Source organism: Panicum virgatum, chromosome 5N, assembly GCF_016808335.1.
Source record: "Panicum virgatum strain AP13 chromosome 5N, P.virgatum_v5, whole genome shotgun sequence".
NCBI classification, from domain to species: Eukaryota; Viridiplantae; Streptophyta; class Magnoliopsida; order Poales; family Poaceae; genus Panicum; species Panicum virgatum.
The window spans coordinates 3,441,887-3,459,267 of NC_053149.1; the positions used below are offsets into that span (position 1 = coordinate 3,441,887).

Consider the following 17,381-nt stretch of genomic DNA (forward strand, 5'->3'; position numbering starts at 1 on the left):
GGGCCCACAATTCTTGTCGGGCTTAACTTCAAACGGAGGCCTAGACCCGTTTCGATACTGAGAGGGAGCCTTCACTCGAATAAAATGGAGGTGGCGACGGCGACGGAGGCGTCGGCACCGGCGGCGAGCGGTGGCGCGGCGCCGCAGAACCACCCGTTCCCGTGGCTCGACGCGGCCATCTCCGAGCCCTACTACTTCCTCCACCTCCTCGCCTTCTTCTCCTACTTCGCGGCCCGCAGCGCGGCGCTCGCCGCCGACGACGGAGGGGAGCTCCACCACCGCCTCCTCCGCCGGGTAAGCTTCAGAGATCCCCGAGTGCTCGATCCGGATCGTGTAATTTGGTTGGTGATTAAGCTGTGCTGGCTCATGCGAATCGGAGTTGGTGTGTTTGTTTTTGCAGGAGATCCAGGCAGTGCTCGTGTTCCTCGTGCTCTTCGTAGTGAAGGTGCGATGGTTAATGCCAACTAGAATTCCTTTGTAAACTTATTTCCTGAATTCTGTGCTGAGATCTGGTGATAAAATTGGTGGGAGTATGTCTTAGCTTCCCTTTTGCTCGAAATTGTAATTTGATGGTGATAGGAGAGAACTAAACGGAGAGATGAAATTGTGGAATTGCCATATGATTCGAACTTGGATTACATTGCGGTCATGTGTACTTCATATGTTTTATTTTTAAACGAGGTAACATTTTGTGTATATGTTATTTTTGCATTTAGATCAGTTATTCTGCAACTCAACATGCTGAACTTGGTGTGGTAAATTTGAGGAAAATGGGTCACATTTCCATATACTAATATGGGGCTGATACATGGTTTGTTGATACATGGTTTGTTTTTATTAATGGAATTAGATATGCTATGCTGTAAGTTTCCATCAGATTAAGTATGCAAGGTCCATAGAAATTATACCATTGCAGGTTGTGATGTGAGGATAATGTTGTGCTTTTCATTGTGGGATACTTCCTCATATTGCAAATATGCAATGAGTCTTGCTCAGACCTATTCTTTTTGTTGCTGGAAGCCTGGAAGTGGAGCACATTCTTTTACTTGATATGAGATGATGAATCGTGTAAAATCTCCTGAACATGCTTTTTGCTAACTAAACTGTTGATGCTTGGCAGATTGTGAAAGAGGAAACCTGGGAAACATTCATTGCTGATTCACTGCTCTATGCAAAGGTATGCTAAAGTTGGATGATCCTGATTTCTTATCCATCGTTCTTTGATCCCATATGAAATAATGAATCTTTATGTAGTTTTTTTAGAATCAGGTTACTACAGCATTCTGGCCCATTACTGCATTTAGTGTTGCCGAATTCACATTCTGATTCCTTGTCCTGTATTTCCTTGCATTGTAGGGCTTATTGCTGGCAGTTACTTTGGTTATCGACTATTGGTTGGCCCTTGGCTACTTTCTGGGATTTGTTGGTATGTTTAGTTTATAACAGATGATTTTTATCAATCTATGTAACTATTATTACTCTTTGCCAGCATATCTGAATTTGCATCTTTCAGACTGGAGCGTTGATTCACCAATCTTAATATATCCTATCCCCCCTTCCCTCTCAAATTATTGAAGTGTCTTTTGTTTTCTGTATACATGCATAGAGCACTATAAAGATAGTAACCCTGATTGCCTACTTCTCTGTAAGCAGGATGGAAAATATTTTTTTTTGAATCAAAAGCAGGATGGAAAATATTGTTTGCCCTGCTATCTCATATAACCTGTAAAGAAGTTTGATGTTTAGCCTGATGAACGCCCCAACATTACTCATTGGCTCTTTCTGATTTCCGAACCAATTGCTGTACAGCAGCACTGTTGGTAGGCTGGTTTTGCAATCAGTCAGTTACTGCCAGATAATATGAAGTGAATAATTTTGTTATATGTGCCCTTAAGTTAGGCGTACTAGAAGGTAGAATTTACAATAATACAACCTTCTTATAGCTGATATAGGATGTGCGGGATGTAGATTAGCTTATTGCTCCTTATTTTTCCTGATTTCCTCAGCTGTAGGCTTATCAATATTTCTGCTGTTACGTTCTAAGATTACAACTGTAGAGTACTATGCCCCAAAAGGCAAGAAGTGACTGGCAGCATTTGAGATACCTCTTGTCTTTAATGATCTTGCTAATCTCAAGTTCTCAACTGCTTTACTTTTTCTCCCCTTTTCTAATGTTTATATACTATTATACTTTGAGTTTGTCATAACTTGTGCTTATTTTTTTCCTCCTGCAGTTATATATGCTGTAGCTCAACAACCACCTTATGATGGCCTAGGTATTTTTTATATGTTCTTATTCTGTATTAATTATGGATATGACTAGAATGTTTAGATAAGTAATTCTCTGATGGATGAAACCTGTATTCCTAAGTATTAGATGCTGTGCTTTTAATTTTTAATTGTATCCTTGTTATGCACCCTTGGTGTGATCATTTGCAACTTGCTCTTTAGTAAAATTTTACTCACTCATTCCATGCGACTAAAACTATCTAGGAAAAAGTCCAAATTACTCCCCTCAAGTATGGCTAAAGTCTGGATAACCCCCTCAACTAGTTCTTCGTTCAATTTGCTCCTTAAACTATGTCATTTGGTTCAATTTACCCCTAATACAATTTGTCTTTTTTGTTTCTCCAATCTCCACAGACAAGTGGAATCTGAATTTAAGATTTTGCAGGGTTGTAATGGCATCACAACGTGTGCCAAAAATATATAACGAATTTTTCATCATATTTTTCCTATAATTTTGTATCATAAGGGTTAATCTATTATTAAATAACATACCCTATAAAAATAATGACAAAAAGTTCTTGACATGTTTTTTCTAAAATATCTTACCATCACTTGTGCGTGAATAAAAAAAAGATAAATCTATGATCAAATGACTTAGTTTAGGGGGTAAATTATACCAAGAAACCAAGAAATAGTTTAAGGGGTTACCCGGACTTTGACAATACTTGAGGGTAGTAATGTGGACTTTTTCCAACTATCTATGATCAATTGGTTAAATGGCCAGTGATGAGATAATAACAGTATAAGAAGTTGTAAATCTGGTGAAGTAAGACGTTGCAAAGTGATCATGAGGCAATTGCTGAATGTGAGCATTCTATTATCTTCTCAGAGCACTTCTAGAACAAGGAAGAATTTTGGAGTCCTGAATTTGGTTACCTAATTGGCCATACTACTGCAGTGCTGACATTGGCAGTAACTGGCCCTTTACTGAATGGAACAATAGGTCACTGTCCTAGATTGTGGTTGGACCAGACTTTGGCCAATGATTTCTTTCTTTTTTTTTGTAACTTTGGGTACAGTCAATAAGGCATATGTGTTCACAATTAGATTGACTAGTTTTTAGTGTGAAGTCCCTATATTATTCTAAATAAATTGAGTTTAAACTGGAATTACCAATAATTACAAACCTTGGTACTATAAATAAAGTTTGCAGCTGAATAGAGAGTGAGCATGTGTGCACTAATGTTTGAAATTATGTTGGAGCATTTATTTTCGTTTAACTTTCTTTTTGTAAATATCAGTTGTTTCCTATATTAGCGCTTGTCCATGCATGAAAGGCTTAAAATGCGAGAGTTGGATAATATTTATAATAATATATGAGAAATTGATATTATTGATCTAAAAGTCTGAAATATTATATGACAGTATGAAAGCGAAAAGAATCTCTCATCTGTTAAATCAATAGGTTTTCATATTTTTTCCGAGTTCAGAAGTATCTGTGTTCATCCTTTGTTTTCTACTTCGATTTCAAATACTGCTTCTTTTTCTGTTAATTGGGATTTTTTTTTTTGCTTAGGCCATTCAAATCACTTGACCCCATTGCAACTTGAAAGTCTGCTAACTGAAGAGCCAACATCACGATTTTGGCTGGTAACTATTTACTTGTTTCTCATCTAATCTCCCCACTTTCATTGGCTGGCAACTTCCTGCTTTGTTATTTGTTCAACACTTGTAGCCTCTAAGTACCTAAAGTTACGATCTTGTCTGGTAATTTATAATTTATTTATATATTTCTCATCTATTAGTCATTATCTCCCATTCTCCCCACTTTCATTAACTTGCAATTTTCTTCCTGCTTTGTTATTCGTTCAAGGCTTGTAGCCTTTAGGTACCTACAATTATACATAAGCATGTGTTTGATTTGGGGATTAGGTGGTTTGGGTTGGGTCAATTCTATTTTTTGGGGGTTGGGTCCGACCCATATAGTGTTTGGTTGAGAGGGTTGGATTGAACCCAGTTTTGTTGTTTGGTCAGAGGGATTTACAGGAACGGGATGGATGCCAATTTGACACTGTTAGCCACAGTAATCTAGGGTCCTACTTGTCATTCTCTTTTATTTTTTTTATAGGCCTTATCTCCTTCCTCACGCTAGCAAAGATCCTGCTCCTCCGTCCAAGCTCCCCACGCCGCCGTGAGCTCCATCCGAGCTCATGAGGCCCCTACTGCGCCGCTAGCCACGGCTCGCCCCCGCCCCGCCGCCGGCCACAGCTTGCCCCTGACCCACGGCTCACCCCCTGCCACGCTGCCCACCGTTGCTCGCCCCTTGCCATGGCTCGCTCCCTGCCGCCGTGCCAGTCAAGCCGGTCGCTGCTCGCCCTTGCCGCGTCGCCGGTCACGCCATCCGCGGCTCGCCCTTGCCGCACTGCCGGCTGCAGCCGGTCCATGCCCCGCCGTCCTGCACCTGCCTTGCTTCGAAGCCTCCGATTTCCATGGATTGAGCTAGGGGAGAGAGACGGAACGAGACGGGGGCGAAGTGGATTCGCACCGCTTGTTTTGGAGGGATCAAATGAACCCGGATCTAGAGGGTATATTCCCTTTTGGGATGGGCCCAATCCTTCTAGTCTCCAACCAAACGCGGGTCAAAGTGGGTCCCTGTCCGACCCACTTTGACCCACCATCCAAACACATGCTAAGTGTCACTCATCCTATGTGTTAGCGTGTGTATATGGGCCGGCCTCCCTAGCTGTGCGCCTCCCCTCAGGGATAGGTAGATGGTATTGGATTGGGCAAGGAACTCCTCTGATTGGTATTGTTTCTATAAACCAAACCCTAGGACTTCCTTGCCTATATATGTACAAGTGCTTTGCCTCTCCATTATTAATCTATTATTTCCCGAGCCATATTCGCTTACACTATGAAGTGGGTAGGATCCTTGGAAGAATTTCATATAGAATGATGGCAATCAGTTGAATTCCTCGAGTAAATGTGCATGCACAATTAAATTTGAAAAATACAGTTGTTGCTATATAACTTTAGTGCCTATGATTAAAACTATAGTTTTTGTTTGTTTGACAGCCGTAGTATGGCCTCAGCAAAAAAAATCAGTGTGAAGTCTTCTGGAAATGAGTACATGACTGGATATTGCTATTTTATCTAAACAGGTTGAATTCCGAACTTCGTTTTCAGCAACGTGTATACAAGCAAGCAGTGTTCTGCCTGAACTCTCTAATATGTAAGCATTCATTAATTTTATTTTTCTTATTGTTCAGTCCCTTGTGGAGTTTCCATTCTTCTGTGCTGTGTAGTAGTATTGAGATCCTACAGCAAAATCTCCTTGTGATGAGAGTCCGAGACTCAACTGGAAGCGTTAAATCTTCCCCAGCAGTTGAGGTTGTTATTTTAGTTTTCGGTGCATTTCCTTTTTGTTCAGGGGCCATGTGGTGTCCTAGTTGGTTTATTTTCTCGAATGTAATTGGATCACTTATTCCTTCTTAACATAATGAGAAGACAGTTCTCCTGCCAGATCGAGGAAAAAATGCTAAACCATTAGTTGCCCTTGAAATACACTATTTTAGTATTTGGGAAAGAAATACACTATTTTAGTATTTGAGAAAAAAAAACATCATTTTACCGGCATGCTTCCGAGTCAATATCTGCAAATAGTTTAATAAACTATTCAATGCCTTCCTTTTCTCTTGAATATAGCATAGCTCATATTTTCTATAAATTGCATTTCACATTCTATTAATGCAGATACTCCAACAAGAACATCTCTTTTGGAATAATTGACCTTGGGCATTTTCCCAATGCTGCAGCAAAGTTTGGCATATCCATGTGGGGTAATTTTTTTTGGTTCATTTGTCAGCTTTATTTTTACTGTTATCTGTTTGGTTTCGAGAGTGATTGCATTTCAGTTATATGTGCTCTGTCAATTCTTCACTTTATGCACTGAACACTTTCTTAGTCCTTTTCCATCTATTGGATTTCATTGAACAGATCATCTTCCCACTTACATATTGTTTGACAAGGCGACTGAAGTTGCTCGGTTCCCGGAAGTAACAAGTGAATCAAAAGTATTTGTGCCAAAAGTTACTAAGGTTATTTTCCTCACTTCTTGTCCGTTTTTTGGTATCAGCCTTCATAATTTTACACTGCTTTGGAATTCTATCATTTTGATCAACATGTCCTTTACTCCTTTATTAAGGGACTTAACACTATTCTACAGTTTATGCAACTATATGCATAGATGTAAACATATTATTTTTTTATATATGTTCTTTGAAGAACTTATCCATTGTGCTAGTAGTATACTATTTATGTGGCTTTCATTCCAATCGGTGGTCAACAGATAACCATGATCCTGAAATATAAAAGGTAACTCTTTTATATATATATTTATATATATATATATAAGGTAGCAGGGAGATAAGCTAGTTTGGACGGTGGGCTTAAGGAAACACAAAGGAATGGGTGAAAGTGGAAGTTATGAAATATATCCTACCTAAAGAATTGTCTGCAAGGAGACAACAAGAAATACAGTCTGACACACCAGTTCACTTTCATTTTAGTTTTCACAGAACATCTGGGTTGGTTATCTGGCTTTGTACTTCAATCAAAGTACTGATGTGATCAACTTAGTGAAAATGCACCAATGATAGAACTCCTGAAACTTCAGTTAGCTATCAGGTCATTCTCAATGGCCCAGCATGAACCTCTCGCAATAATATCAAGTATTGTTGATGTGTTCCTAGTGTGTGGTATCGCTTTTTGCGCAAGATGGTTAATACTGTGCTCGCGTATTTCTTGCAGAAACTTCTTTGCCAGCATTTTGATCTTGACAGACGATTGATTGAATACCTATCTACCTGTAAGTTCAGTCAGAGATGACTTTCACCGTCCTTTTCACTTCACCATCTATGGAACACCTGGTAATCAAATACATCCTGTCACAGGATCCATCATCTATCCCAGATGTCTCAAAAGGATAGGGGGCATTTCCCTTTTGTCGTGGAACCGGACATCTGTGTGGCAACAATCACTTCAGGGTATCTTGAGGCTTGTATTGCTTATGCCCTTTTAATCAAGGCTTTGTTATGTGGTGGAAAACGCGATTTAAATCTTACCATCTGTCAGCTACTGAATTATGGAATTTTTACTGCCCTGCAGAGATTTTCTGTAATGATTTGCCGATTATGTTTTATCACTGCAGCAGCAGTCAATTCAGACACCATTCATTTCCACTGAGCAGGGGTGCCCCGGAATTTGTTGGCCACCCCACCTTTTCCGAGTGTTAGTGGCCTGCACGGTAGGTCTCCGTGGCTCCCCTCCATTCCATTTCATTATCTTCCATGCCTATGCTTTTCCTTGCTGATTTACACCTTAAATATGCCTAGTGCTCTCTGATGACCCTAATATAACACTCAAAGCATTTGATTTGGTTGCCACCATTATCAAGTGGAGGAAAAGTCTGATTTTGGTGCTATTATTAAGAAAGCCTGAATGCCTGATTGCCCAGTAAAAGGAGGGATTGGTGATGTGTTGGGGACTTAGAATAATACTGTGCAAAAGCTAGGTTAGTTGGATGTTCAACATGTGGGGTCCCTTGATAAGGTCACCATGAGACGGTGTAACAAATCTGGGGAGGCCAAATTGGGGCGTTGGGTTGGGTTGGATAGGTGATTGGTTTAGAATAACGCAAAAGGTGTGCATATCCAGGCCATGACACGTCAGACCCAGGTAAGTGGTTGGTAGTGGGATAGGACAAGCCCTAGCTTTTTAGCTTTGCCCAGCTTTTGCATTTTCTTATGTTTGCAAGCATAGAGTATCTTCCCTGCTCACAGAAAAGAAAAACATGGAGGATCCCTTTTTGAGTTTTGATATGAGAGAAAGTGTGGTCTTGGCAAGTGCCATGTGGACCAGTATTGAATAGTGGGTTGGCTTGCAGCTGTCAGGCTGATAGCCTGCAGCTTTCCTCCTTCCAGGGTCCAGGATCCGTCCATGTATCCGTATTTCTTGTACCAATACATCATCATTGCCAATGCCAAGTATACTTGTTCAGGTGCACAAAATAGTAAATGAATGTCAATTCGTTTTCTGTTAGATTCAAACAGAAATGTCTAGTGTTTTTTAGTCGAGAATTCTGGAGACGACTACAATCATTAGGTTCACTTATTATTGCGAAAAAAATTGTATTTTTCTGCAGAACTATGTGCTCACAAAAGGGGAAACAACAATGTTATCCTAAACGCTAAACGGTAAACAGTCGGTCACCCTTTGTTTAGCGTTTAGGCCGTTTAAACGGTGTTTAAATGGAGTTAAACGGCCTAAATGGTTTGGCATAGTAACACTAAAATATGCATATTTATGTACGTAAATGTCAAATATGCTAGAAGTTCTACATATTTGCACCTGTAATAAGTAAATATTCTACCAAATAATCTTCTTGGAAGAAATCTAAATCCCACAACACTTCATGTAATTACGATACTAATTGGTTTGATATTGATTGTGGTAGTTGTAATCCTCCGATTAACTAAATTATGAATTAAATGGCCATTCAGCCCATCTAATCACATTTAACTCAACTCTAGTTAGACGGTTTTTAACGGTTTAAACGGGTTTAAACGGTCCAACTGTTTAATTTACCGTTTAGGGCCTAAATGACACGGGTGACCTCTGTTTACCGTTTAAATGCTGTTTAAACGGATTAAACGGCCGTTTAGGCGAACAGAGGGAAACAATTTAGAGCATATTCGCACTGTGTGATGGGGGATGAGTAGTAAAACTTAGACAGTGGATCTTACTTCTTTTTAGAAGAATCTTGATTTTCAGCTATGAAATATACGTTCCATACACTCAGTTTCGTATGAAAGGATATATTAGCAGTAGAATATTTTTCCCAAAAAATCCTAGAAAGGCATTAATGATGGCTTAGAATCATAACCACAGGAGTTGCAAATAAAAGAAAATGGAATCATAATCTGAGTCTGAGTGAGTGATTGAGTGTCTGCCACAACAAGCCATGCTGTTCCAAGTATTGGAGGGGCCAGTAGCTGACCGCCGAAAACAAGCACTGAATCATGCAGAACAAAAAAAAAACGCATCCTCATAATGAAATTTTTCTTGCATGGTCATATTCATGCATCCATGCTGGAGGGGCCGTGCTTCCTACTAAAATATCACACGTGTGCCACAAATGAAAACATCACATCCGTTTCAGGAAAATGTCACGGACACCAGCTACTGTACGTACTCCTCGAAGTCACTTCCTAATAGAAGCTGTCGGCAATGTGAGCTCAATGGGCAGGCTCAACGCCTGTGTAGGTGAAACTGTGAAAGTGAATCTGAAACGTTTTTACCGAGCCCGGCAGTAGTTTGGCTGTCAGTAAAAAGAAGCGAGGAAAGAAAAAGGAAAGCCTGGGCCGGATTTCTAGTTTCCTACCGAGGCGCGGATCTGGCATGGCGGGTGCGCATCGCCTCCTTTAATCGGGCTCCAAGTGCCGAGAAAAATCCGCTTTCACCACCCGGGTCTTCTGCGTCCGCGCAACCCGACCCGATGTATTTTAACCTGCCTCTGTCTACCCCCTGGTGCCTTTCAAAATCCAAGGCGAAGAAACCTAACCAGACCTGCTGCAGTCTCCAATCTCGAGGAACATCTTTCGTAGGCCGTTTGGGAGGAGAAATTTTAGAATTTGAATTCCAATTTGTGAGCCTTTCAGGATTTCACACGAGAAAGGCTCACGAATTTTAGTATTTTTGGTGAAGCTAAAGCAAGTGAAGTTAAAAGATTAGCTTCAACTAGCTTCTAGTTTATTTTAGCACGGGTTTATAAAACAGCTTCACGATACATTATCTCCATTTCCATGAAACATGTGAAGCTGAAGCTAAAATAAACCCTGCCAAACAAGATCTTTAGCTCTATGCATCGACCAATTCAGTTCAAAAGCAATATGAACAATCCATTTACATCGACACTCTGGTTTGGTCGCATGCTCATTCTCGGTGCTTGGTTTTGATCTCCAAATATTATTTCCTACTTACATCAATCAGCTGCACGAAGTACTAGTTCCGAATAAAGGGTTTGTTTTCATACTGGAAAATTCTAGTAGTAGAATTTGTTAATATTTTTAAAACGGAGGAGAAAATTTATAAGAATTATGCATGTATAGAGGACGTCGGTCAATTCAGCAGGGGGCAGCTCGTGCAAGCAGCAATATGATAGTACCGAATTCACGAAATTCTATGAGGAGATATGTTTAGGAGATCGAGAATTCACGCCCTGAGTCAGGGGGAATGTCTTGAGTGCAACGCTGGTAAAAATATTAAAAGGAGAGCTAAAAGAAAAAGGAAAAGGGATTCCTTTAAGCACTGCTGCTGAATTTTTATTTTTGTTCCCTCCTCTCTCTCTCTCTATCGGCGTGACGGGAAAAAGGAAAAGATGCAGGTGGTATTCTACCTATAGAAAAACAAAGAAATGGAAAAGAAAAGAAAAGCTTCGAATCTCTCCTAAAGCATGTGCAGAAAGCTCTCAATTATTTGTGGCAAACCAGCTCGCCGCTTCTCTAATCTGTCATGAACCCTAACCGAACATTCACGCCTCATCGTCTCTGCAACCAGTCCGAATTGAATATAAACACCGCTATCTGAATCTACTTTAAATTTCAGCACATACGATTTTTTTAAATAAAATTCTGCAATGTTTAAATGGTTTCTTGTGAAATTGCTTCGTTCTAAACGGGGCTTGGGCATTTCTAAATTCTAAACCACCCGGATTGACGAGTAAAAGAAAATTGAAGTTGCTTTCGGCGAATGCTAGTACTAAAAACAATTTGTTGAGTGGCACACAGGTGGCAGAATTGAAGTTGCAGGAGGCAGCACGGAACCATCGTTTTCGAGAAAATTATTGGCAGCAGAAGCTGGGAAGCGGCAGCGGGGCTCCACGGCCGATTCCCCGTCGCGTTTAAAGAAGAAGGCGAAGCGGCTCGACCGTGTGTGAAGCCCCCCAGCTCCGGCCCGCTTCCAAAGGCTCCACCACCAATCCTCCTCGTGCTTGCCGATGTCCGGGCGGTAGAGGAAAGCGGCACCGGTGCTCCGGCCATGGCCTCTCGCCCCCTCCGCCCATGACCCCATGCCATTCTTCTACTCCTACCAACGCCCCAGCCACATGCGTCGTCGTCCTTTTCCTCTCCCAACTTGATCCCCACGTCGCCAATGCTCGCGTGCCACGACCAGCAGCGCACGGGTGGATAGAGCTACTAGATAGAGCTGAGCTGACTGCTATTCTGAGTCTGAGCTCGCACAGGTAGTAGTACTAGCTAGGCTGCTAGCTACCAAGCTCTACTCCCGCCATAGCTCTAGCGGAGACGTTGGTGAGCTGCTAGGACGACTAGGAGGTTAAATTTGGGCGGGTGTGGGTACGGTGGTGCCTGAGTTCTTGGGCATTGCGGCGGCCGCCGGCGGGCCGTGTCCGGGGAGATAGCTAGGGAGATTTCTTGTGTCGATCGTCGTCTATGGTGACGGCGAAGGAGGCCGCGGCGGCCATGGACGCGAGCAAGTACGTGCGGTACACGCCGGAGCAGGTGGAGGCGCTGGAGCGGCTCTACTACGAGTGCCCCAAGCCGAGCTCGCTGCGCCGCCAGCAGCTCGTCCGCGACTGCCCCGTCCTCGCCAACGTCGACCCCAAGCAGATTAAAGTCTGGTTCCAGAACCGCAGGTAATCAAATTATTCGTCAGTTCATCATGCATATGGCGATCCCGGGCGCCATCATGATGTTCCTCTTTCTCTTCGATCCATGGCGCCCGTCGATCCTCAGTTCCTGATCCGAATTATCCTGTCGTCATGGAGGTGCCGGGAGAAGCAGCGGAAGGAGTCGTCGCGGCTGCAGGCGCTGAACCGGAAGCTGACGGCCATGAACAAGCTGCTCATGGAGGAGAACGACCGCCTGCAGAAGCAGGCCTCGCAGCTCGTCTACGAGAACGGCTACTACCGCCAGCAGACGCAGAGCGTACGTGTCTCAGCTCTCTCGTGTCCTCTCACATCTTCTTCTTCTTCGCACTGCAAGCCACTAACTCCTCCGCCGTCGGCGACGTTGCAGGCGGGGCTGACGACGACGGACACGAGCTGCGAGTCGGTGGTCACAAGCGGCCAGCAGAACGTGGCGGGGGCGCAACCGCAGGCTCAGCCGCGCGACGCGAGCCCTGCTGGGTATGCCATTCTTTCTTGGCTACTGGGCTGGCCAGGCCGTGCTCCTTTTGCCTCTGCCACGCTTTCGCCTACCTAGCAAGTAGCAACTTGTAAGCAACATGGACGGCTCGTGTCTGTGCAGGTTGATGTCCATAGCGGAGGAGACATTGACGGAGTTTCTGTCCAAGGCCACCGGGACCGCCGTCGAGTGGGTCCAGATGCCTGGGATGAAGGTTGGTTTGGTTACCTCTGAATCATTTCCTGTTTCTTGTTGCTTTGAATCTGAGATTTTGCTCAGCCTTTCTTGCCATGGTCACCTGCAGCCTGGTCCGGATTCCATTGGAATCATTGCCATCTCGCATGGCTGCGCGGGCGTCGCTGCGCGAGCTTGCGGCCTCGTGGGCATGGAGCCTGCCAAAGTAAGCGTCTTTGCTTCACTTCCCTGCATCCCCATGTGGCTGGGTACATAGAACTCAGTGTTGAGTTTGTGTCTATCCAGGTTGCTGAGATCCTCAAGGATCGGCTGTTGTGGCTACGCGATTGCCGTTCCATGGAAGTGGTGAATGTTCTGCCTGCGGGTAACAATGGCACAATTGAGCTTCTCTACATGCAGGTAAGAACTGCTTCTTTAAAACTTAGGAAGAAAATAACACCTTGTTTCTAAGGTATTGTGTTCTTCGATTTAAATTTATTTTTGTGGCGTCTTTAGCTCTATGCCCCCACGACACTGGCACCAGCTCGAGACTTCTGGCTGTTGCGGTACACCTCCATTCTTGATGATGGAAGTTTAGTGGTGAGTTTCTTGATGCAATTAGTGCGTACATGTGTACGTATCCATCTGCCAGCTGCTTGACTATTTTTGCTCTTAAGGTGTGTGAAAGGTCGCTCAGTAGCAAGCAAGGTGGCCCAAGCATGCCGCCTGTCCAGCCTTTTATCAGGGGTGAGATGCTTCCTAGTGGGTTCTTGATTCGGCCTAGCGATGGTGGAGGAAGTATCATACACATAGTTGATCATATGGACTTAGAGGTAATATATGATATGATTAAACAAGTAACTAATAGCAATCTCCTACACTTAAGTTCATCTATTGTAGAAATTTAAGCTACTCATGTGTTCACAGCCTTGGAGCGTGCCTGAAGTTGTGCGTCCACTTTACGAATCCTCTGCAATGGTTGCCCAGAAGACGTCTATGGCGGTACAGCACCATGAATAACAATTTTAATTGCTGCCCTTGTAAATAGCAGATCAGATTATGGACTCATTGTTTTTTTGCAAATCCAGGCTTTGCGCTATCTTAGGCAGGTTGCGCATGAAGATACCCATTCTGTAACTGGATGGGGACGGCAGCCAGCTGCTTTACGGGCTCTGAGCCAAAAGCTCACCAGGTTGAGTTCTTGAACAGCACAGGCAGATAGCTGATGGTTATTGCCATGAATCTTCTTAAGTAACGGTTGCACTTTTTTTTCACTTTTTCAGAGGTTTCAATGAAGCTCTCAATGGGCTTGCTGATGATGGATGGTCTGTGATTGAAAGCGATGGTGTTGATGATGTTTGTATCTCAGTTAACTCATCCCCGAGTAAAGTTATCAACTGCAATTCAGCTTTCAATAATGGATTGCCCATAGTCAGTAGCAGTGTTCTCTGTGCAAAGGCATCTATGCTGCTTCAGGTTTGCTTCATCTTGCAGTTGAGAAATTGCCTTTTCCTTTTGAACTGTAAGGCCGACCTTTCGACATCAACTGTATTACTGTTTGTTAGGATGTTTCTCCGGCAGCGCTCCTACGGTTTATGAGGGAACAGCGGTCACAGTGGGCTGACAATAATTTAGATGCATTCTTTGCTTCTGCAATGAAACCTAATTTCTGCAATTTGCCTATGTCTCGCCTTGGAGGATTCAGTGGTCAGGTCATACTTCCTTTAGCCCACACATTTGACCCTGAAGAAGTAAGCTCTTATCCCACTTACAATCTCAATAGTCTTACCCAATTCAACAAAGTTCTTATTCTTAATGCTTTATTTGTTGCTTTGTTATTTCAGTTCCTCGAAGTCATCAAATTAGGAAATGCCAGTACTTACCAAGATGCACTCATCCATCGTGATCTGTTCCTGTTGCAGGTAACTTTAGTTCCACTTTTACATCATTGTGAGATGCACCATTTTTTGACCTTGACCAAGATACCCTGTGTCATAAAACTTACCTGTCCGATTGAACTTTGCAACACTTCTTCTTTGTAAAAATGTGCTGTCTACCTGATTGGCAGATGTACAACGGTGTAGATGAGAACACCGTAGGCACATGCTCAGAGCTCATTTTTGCACCTATAGATGCATCCTTCAGCGATGACTCCCCTCTCCTGCCTTCCGGTTTCCGCATCATTCCCATCGACTCTCCTCTTGTAAGTATACCTCATCCAAAGTGAAGGTACCATATCAGCTTGTACTACCTATAAACACTGCCTGATTCGTTTACCATACTGCATGTTTTCTGTCAGGACACATCTAGCTCCAAGTGCACGTTGGACCTTGCCTCCACCCTCGAGGTTGGCACGCCCCGGAGCCGGATATCTGGCAGTGGTTCCGGGAACGCAGCTTGCGCCAGCTCCAAGGCCGTCATGACGATCGCGCTCCAGTTTGCCTTCGAGAGCCACCTGCAGGACAGTGTTGCAACCATGGCTAGGCAGTACATGCGCAGCATCATCGCATCCGTTCAGAGGATCGCACTGGCGCTCTCATCTTCGCGCCTTGTTCCTCAGGTCGGTGGCATCAGCCACGCTCCAGCCGCCGCCTCAGCTACTCCCGAGGCAGCCACGCTCTCTAGATGGATTTGCCAGAGTTACAGGTCTGTGGTTTGTGCTTACAAATGCATAGATTTGAACACCTGAACTTTGTGCTGATGCTGCTTGCTCCTGCAGGTTTCATTTTGGGTCTGAGCTCATCAAATCTGCTGATGCCAGTGGCTGTGAAGCAGGGCTAAAAGCACTTTGGCATCATGCCAGTGCTATACTATGCTGCTCATTAAAGGTTTGCTCCATCGCATCTGAAAATTTGCTTTGGCATTGCAGTTCAGGATCGCTCTCCTCTCGACTCATGTTTTATTCGTCTTCCACGCAGGCCGTGCCGGTGTTCACGTTCGCGAACCAGTCTGGGCTCGACATGCTGGAGACGACGCTGGTGGCGCTCCAGGACATCACCCTGGAGAAGGTGTTGGACGACCAGGGGAGGAAGAACCTGTGCGCGGAGCTCCCCGGCGTCATGGAGCAGGGGTTCGCGTGCATCCCCGGCGGCCTGTGCGTGTCGGGCCTCGGCCGGCCGGTGTCGTACGAGAAGGCGCTGGCGTGGAAGGTGCTCGACGACGACAGCGGCGCGCACTGCATCTGCTTCATGTTCGTCAACTGGTCCTTCGTTGCATCGATGTAGGTCGCTTCGGGGGAAATCGCACGCGTTAGATTCACACATTACGGTGGTGTAAAATGTTTTTGGTTTGAGCAAAGAAGAATGTAAAATGGTCGAAGAACCTAAATAGCGCTGTACTGTATTTTGGATGAGTGGAGATGGATTTTGTTCAATGCACTTACCATCTTGCATCTACTGTCTTTCTTCTTGCTAAGCTTTTGGGTTCTGACAAGATTCGAATCATTTATTCATGGCCCAAGATCGATCAGCCACCGGTGCTGGAACTCGAGAACAGCAACTAGAGAGAATGGAATCATGGAGCTAGATGGTGAAATTGATGGAGCACTGCTACCCCTCGTTCCCATTGGCAGCGCAAGCGAATCGCCATCGGTGAGCGGCTCGCAGGCCCTCAGCCGCGGCTGGAGGAATGCCGGACGGCGGCGGTGATGGGCTCCTCGTGCCGACGCCGTGCACAGGCGGCGCGATTGGAGCTCCGGTTGCAGGAACGGGAGGGGAACACGCGCCGAACGACTGGGATACGGCGGTGCTCCGGCGAGACTGCGGCGCCCGGGGCCGTCTGCGGATGAAATAGCGGCCGGGGGTGGACGGTAAATGAAATACCGTCCACCCTGGGTTCTCCATGGCGGTTGGATCGGCCACGTGCGGCCAGGATCTACGTAGATAACTGCGTCCAGGAGGAACACCCCCTCTGTCTCTCCTTCCTCGCTTTGCCACGGACGGCGCATTAAGCTGACCTCCGGCGAGCCGCGGCACCTCCGAAGAACGCAGCCGCGGCGAGTAAGAGCTCCGGCGAGCTGCAGTTCCTCCCGAGAACATGCGCCTGCTTCGCATGCTTGTCCTTCTCGGAGTAGCCATAAGAGCCAATGCTGTGCCAGAACTCAAAACAAGCGGAGACATTGGCTGGCATTGGAGTTGGACATCGACCCTTGATAGCAAGCCAGGCACAAGCTCGGCGAACAGCCGCCGCCGCTGGAACCGAATCAAATCATCCTATCGGGGAACACGATGCAGCAGCCTCGCATCCAGGCACAGCCTACGGCATCGGCACAAGGTCTGGCCTCGGAGCTTGCTGCGACCCACGGCGCACGTCTCTGGCTGGCGATCAGCGTTCAGCGGTCGAGGAAGCCCTTCTCCCCGCCGGTTCAGTTCACACCGGGAGCGATGCCAGATCTTCAAGGCCGCCGGTGAGGCGAGCGCGCGGAGAACGGCCGGGACACGGCGACATGCGGCGAGGCAACGACCCCAGGTGTGGACGGTAAATGAAATACCGTCCGTCCCTGGGTCCCTACAAACCGTCAGATCGAGATTGCACGGTCGAGATCGGCCTGGAAATACCTCGCATCCATTACGCGGGAAGTGAGGCGAGCGCGCGAGCAACGGCCGTGACGCGGCGGTCCTCCGGTGAGACGGCGACCTCAGGGGTCCACCCCTGGGTCCCTATAAACCGTCAGATCGGACTTTGTACGGTTGAGATTGGCCACGAAGCTACAAAAGGAGACTCCTGCTGTTCTTCTAGTCCTTCCTCGCTCGCCGCCGCCCTGCGCACCCGCCCCGC

The 17,381-nt window shown here is 45.3% G+C and overlaps 1 protein-coding gene across 4 annotated transcripts; it reads left to right on the forward strand.

The window, feature by feature from the left end:
• The first annotated feature begins 33 nt into the window (after window positions 1–33).
• Window positions 34–15,994, forward strand: LOC120676253 (homeobox-leucine zipper protein HOX29-like). Of its 4 annotated transcripts, XM_039957487.1 has the most exons (28): window positions 34–294; window positions 401–445; window positions 1,121–1,177; window positions 1,357–1,426; window positions 2,235–2,276; window positions 3,806–3,879; window positions 5,391–5,461; window positions 5,983–6,068; window positions 6,226–6,326; window positions 7,039–7,096; window positions 7,182–7,534; window positions 11,076–11,941; window positions 12,074–12,233; window positions 12,324–12,433; window positions 12,555–12,645; window positions 12,736–12,831; window positions 12,912–13,025; window positions 13,122–13,205; window positions 13,283–13,438; window positions 13,533–13,607; window positions 13,694–13,797; window positions 13,889–14,081; window positions 14,171–14,356; window positions 14,450–14,527; window positions 14,674–14,808; window positions 14,905–15,251; window positions 15,325–15,433; window positions 15,524–15,994. In XM_039957487.1, the coding sequence occupies exons 12-28, from the start codon at window positions 11,739–11,741 to the stop codon at window positions 15,827–15,829; spliced, it is 2,547 nt and encodes an 848-aa protein (XP_039813421.1). In that variant the 5' UTR covers window positions 34–294; window positions 401–445; window positions 1,121–1,177; window positions 1,357–1,426; window positions 2,235–2,276; window positions 3,806–3,879; window positions 5,391–5,461; window positions 5,983–6,068; window positions 6,226–6,326; window positions 7,039–7,096; window positions 7,182–7,534; window positions 11,076–11,738; the 3' UTR covers window positions 15,830–15,994. The 4 variants fall into 4 exon arrangements, with proteins under 4 accessions (XP_039813421.1, XP_039813422.1, XP_039813423.1 ...); XM_039957488.1 differs by lacking the exons at window positions 34–294; window positions 401–445; window positions 1,121–1,177; ... (5 more) ...; window positions 6,226–6,326; window positions 7,039–7,096 and having other exon boundaries at window positions 7,186–7,274; window positions 7,396–7,534; window positions 15,524–15,986; XM_039957489.1 differs by lacking the exons at window positions 34–294; window positions 401–445; window positions 1,121–1,177; ... (5 more) ...; window positions 6,226–6,326; window positions 7,039–7,096 and having other exon boundaries at window positions 7,186–7,274; window positions 7,439–7,534; window positions 15,524–15,986.
• Window positions 15,995–17,381: the final 1,387 nt, after the last annotated feature.

Coding starts and splice junctions, on each gene's coding strand:
- LOC120676253 (XM_039957487.1), top strand. CDS start 11,739: ATGGTGACGGCGAAGGAGGCCGCGGCGGCCATGGACGCGAGCAAGTAC. Junction 11,942..12,073: donor GTCTGGTTCCAGAACCGCAG/GTAATCAAATTA, acceptor GTCGTCATGGAG/GTGCCGGGAGAAGCAGCGGA. Junction 14,809..14,904: donor TTCCCATCGACTCTCCTCTT/GTAAGTATACCT, acceptor GTTTTCTGTCAG/GACACATCTAGCTCCAAGTG.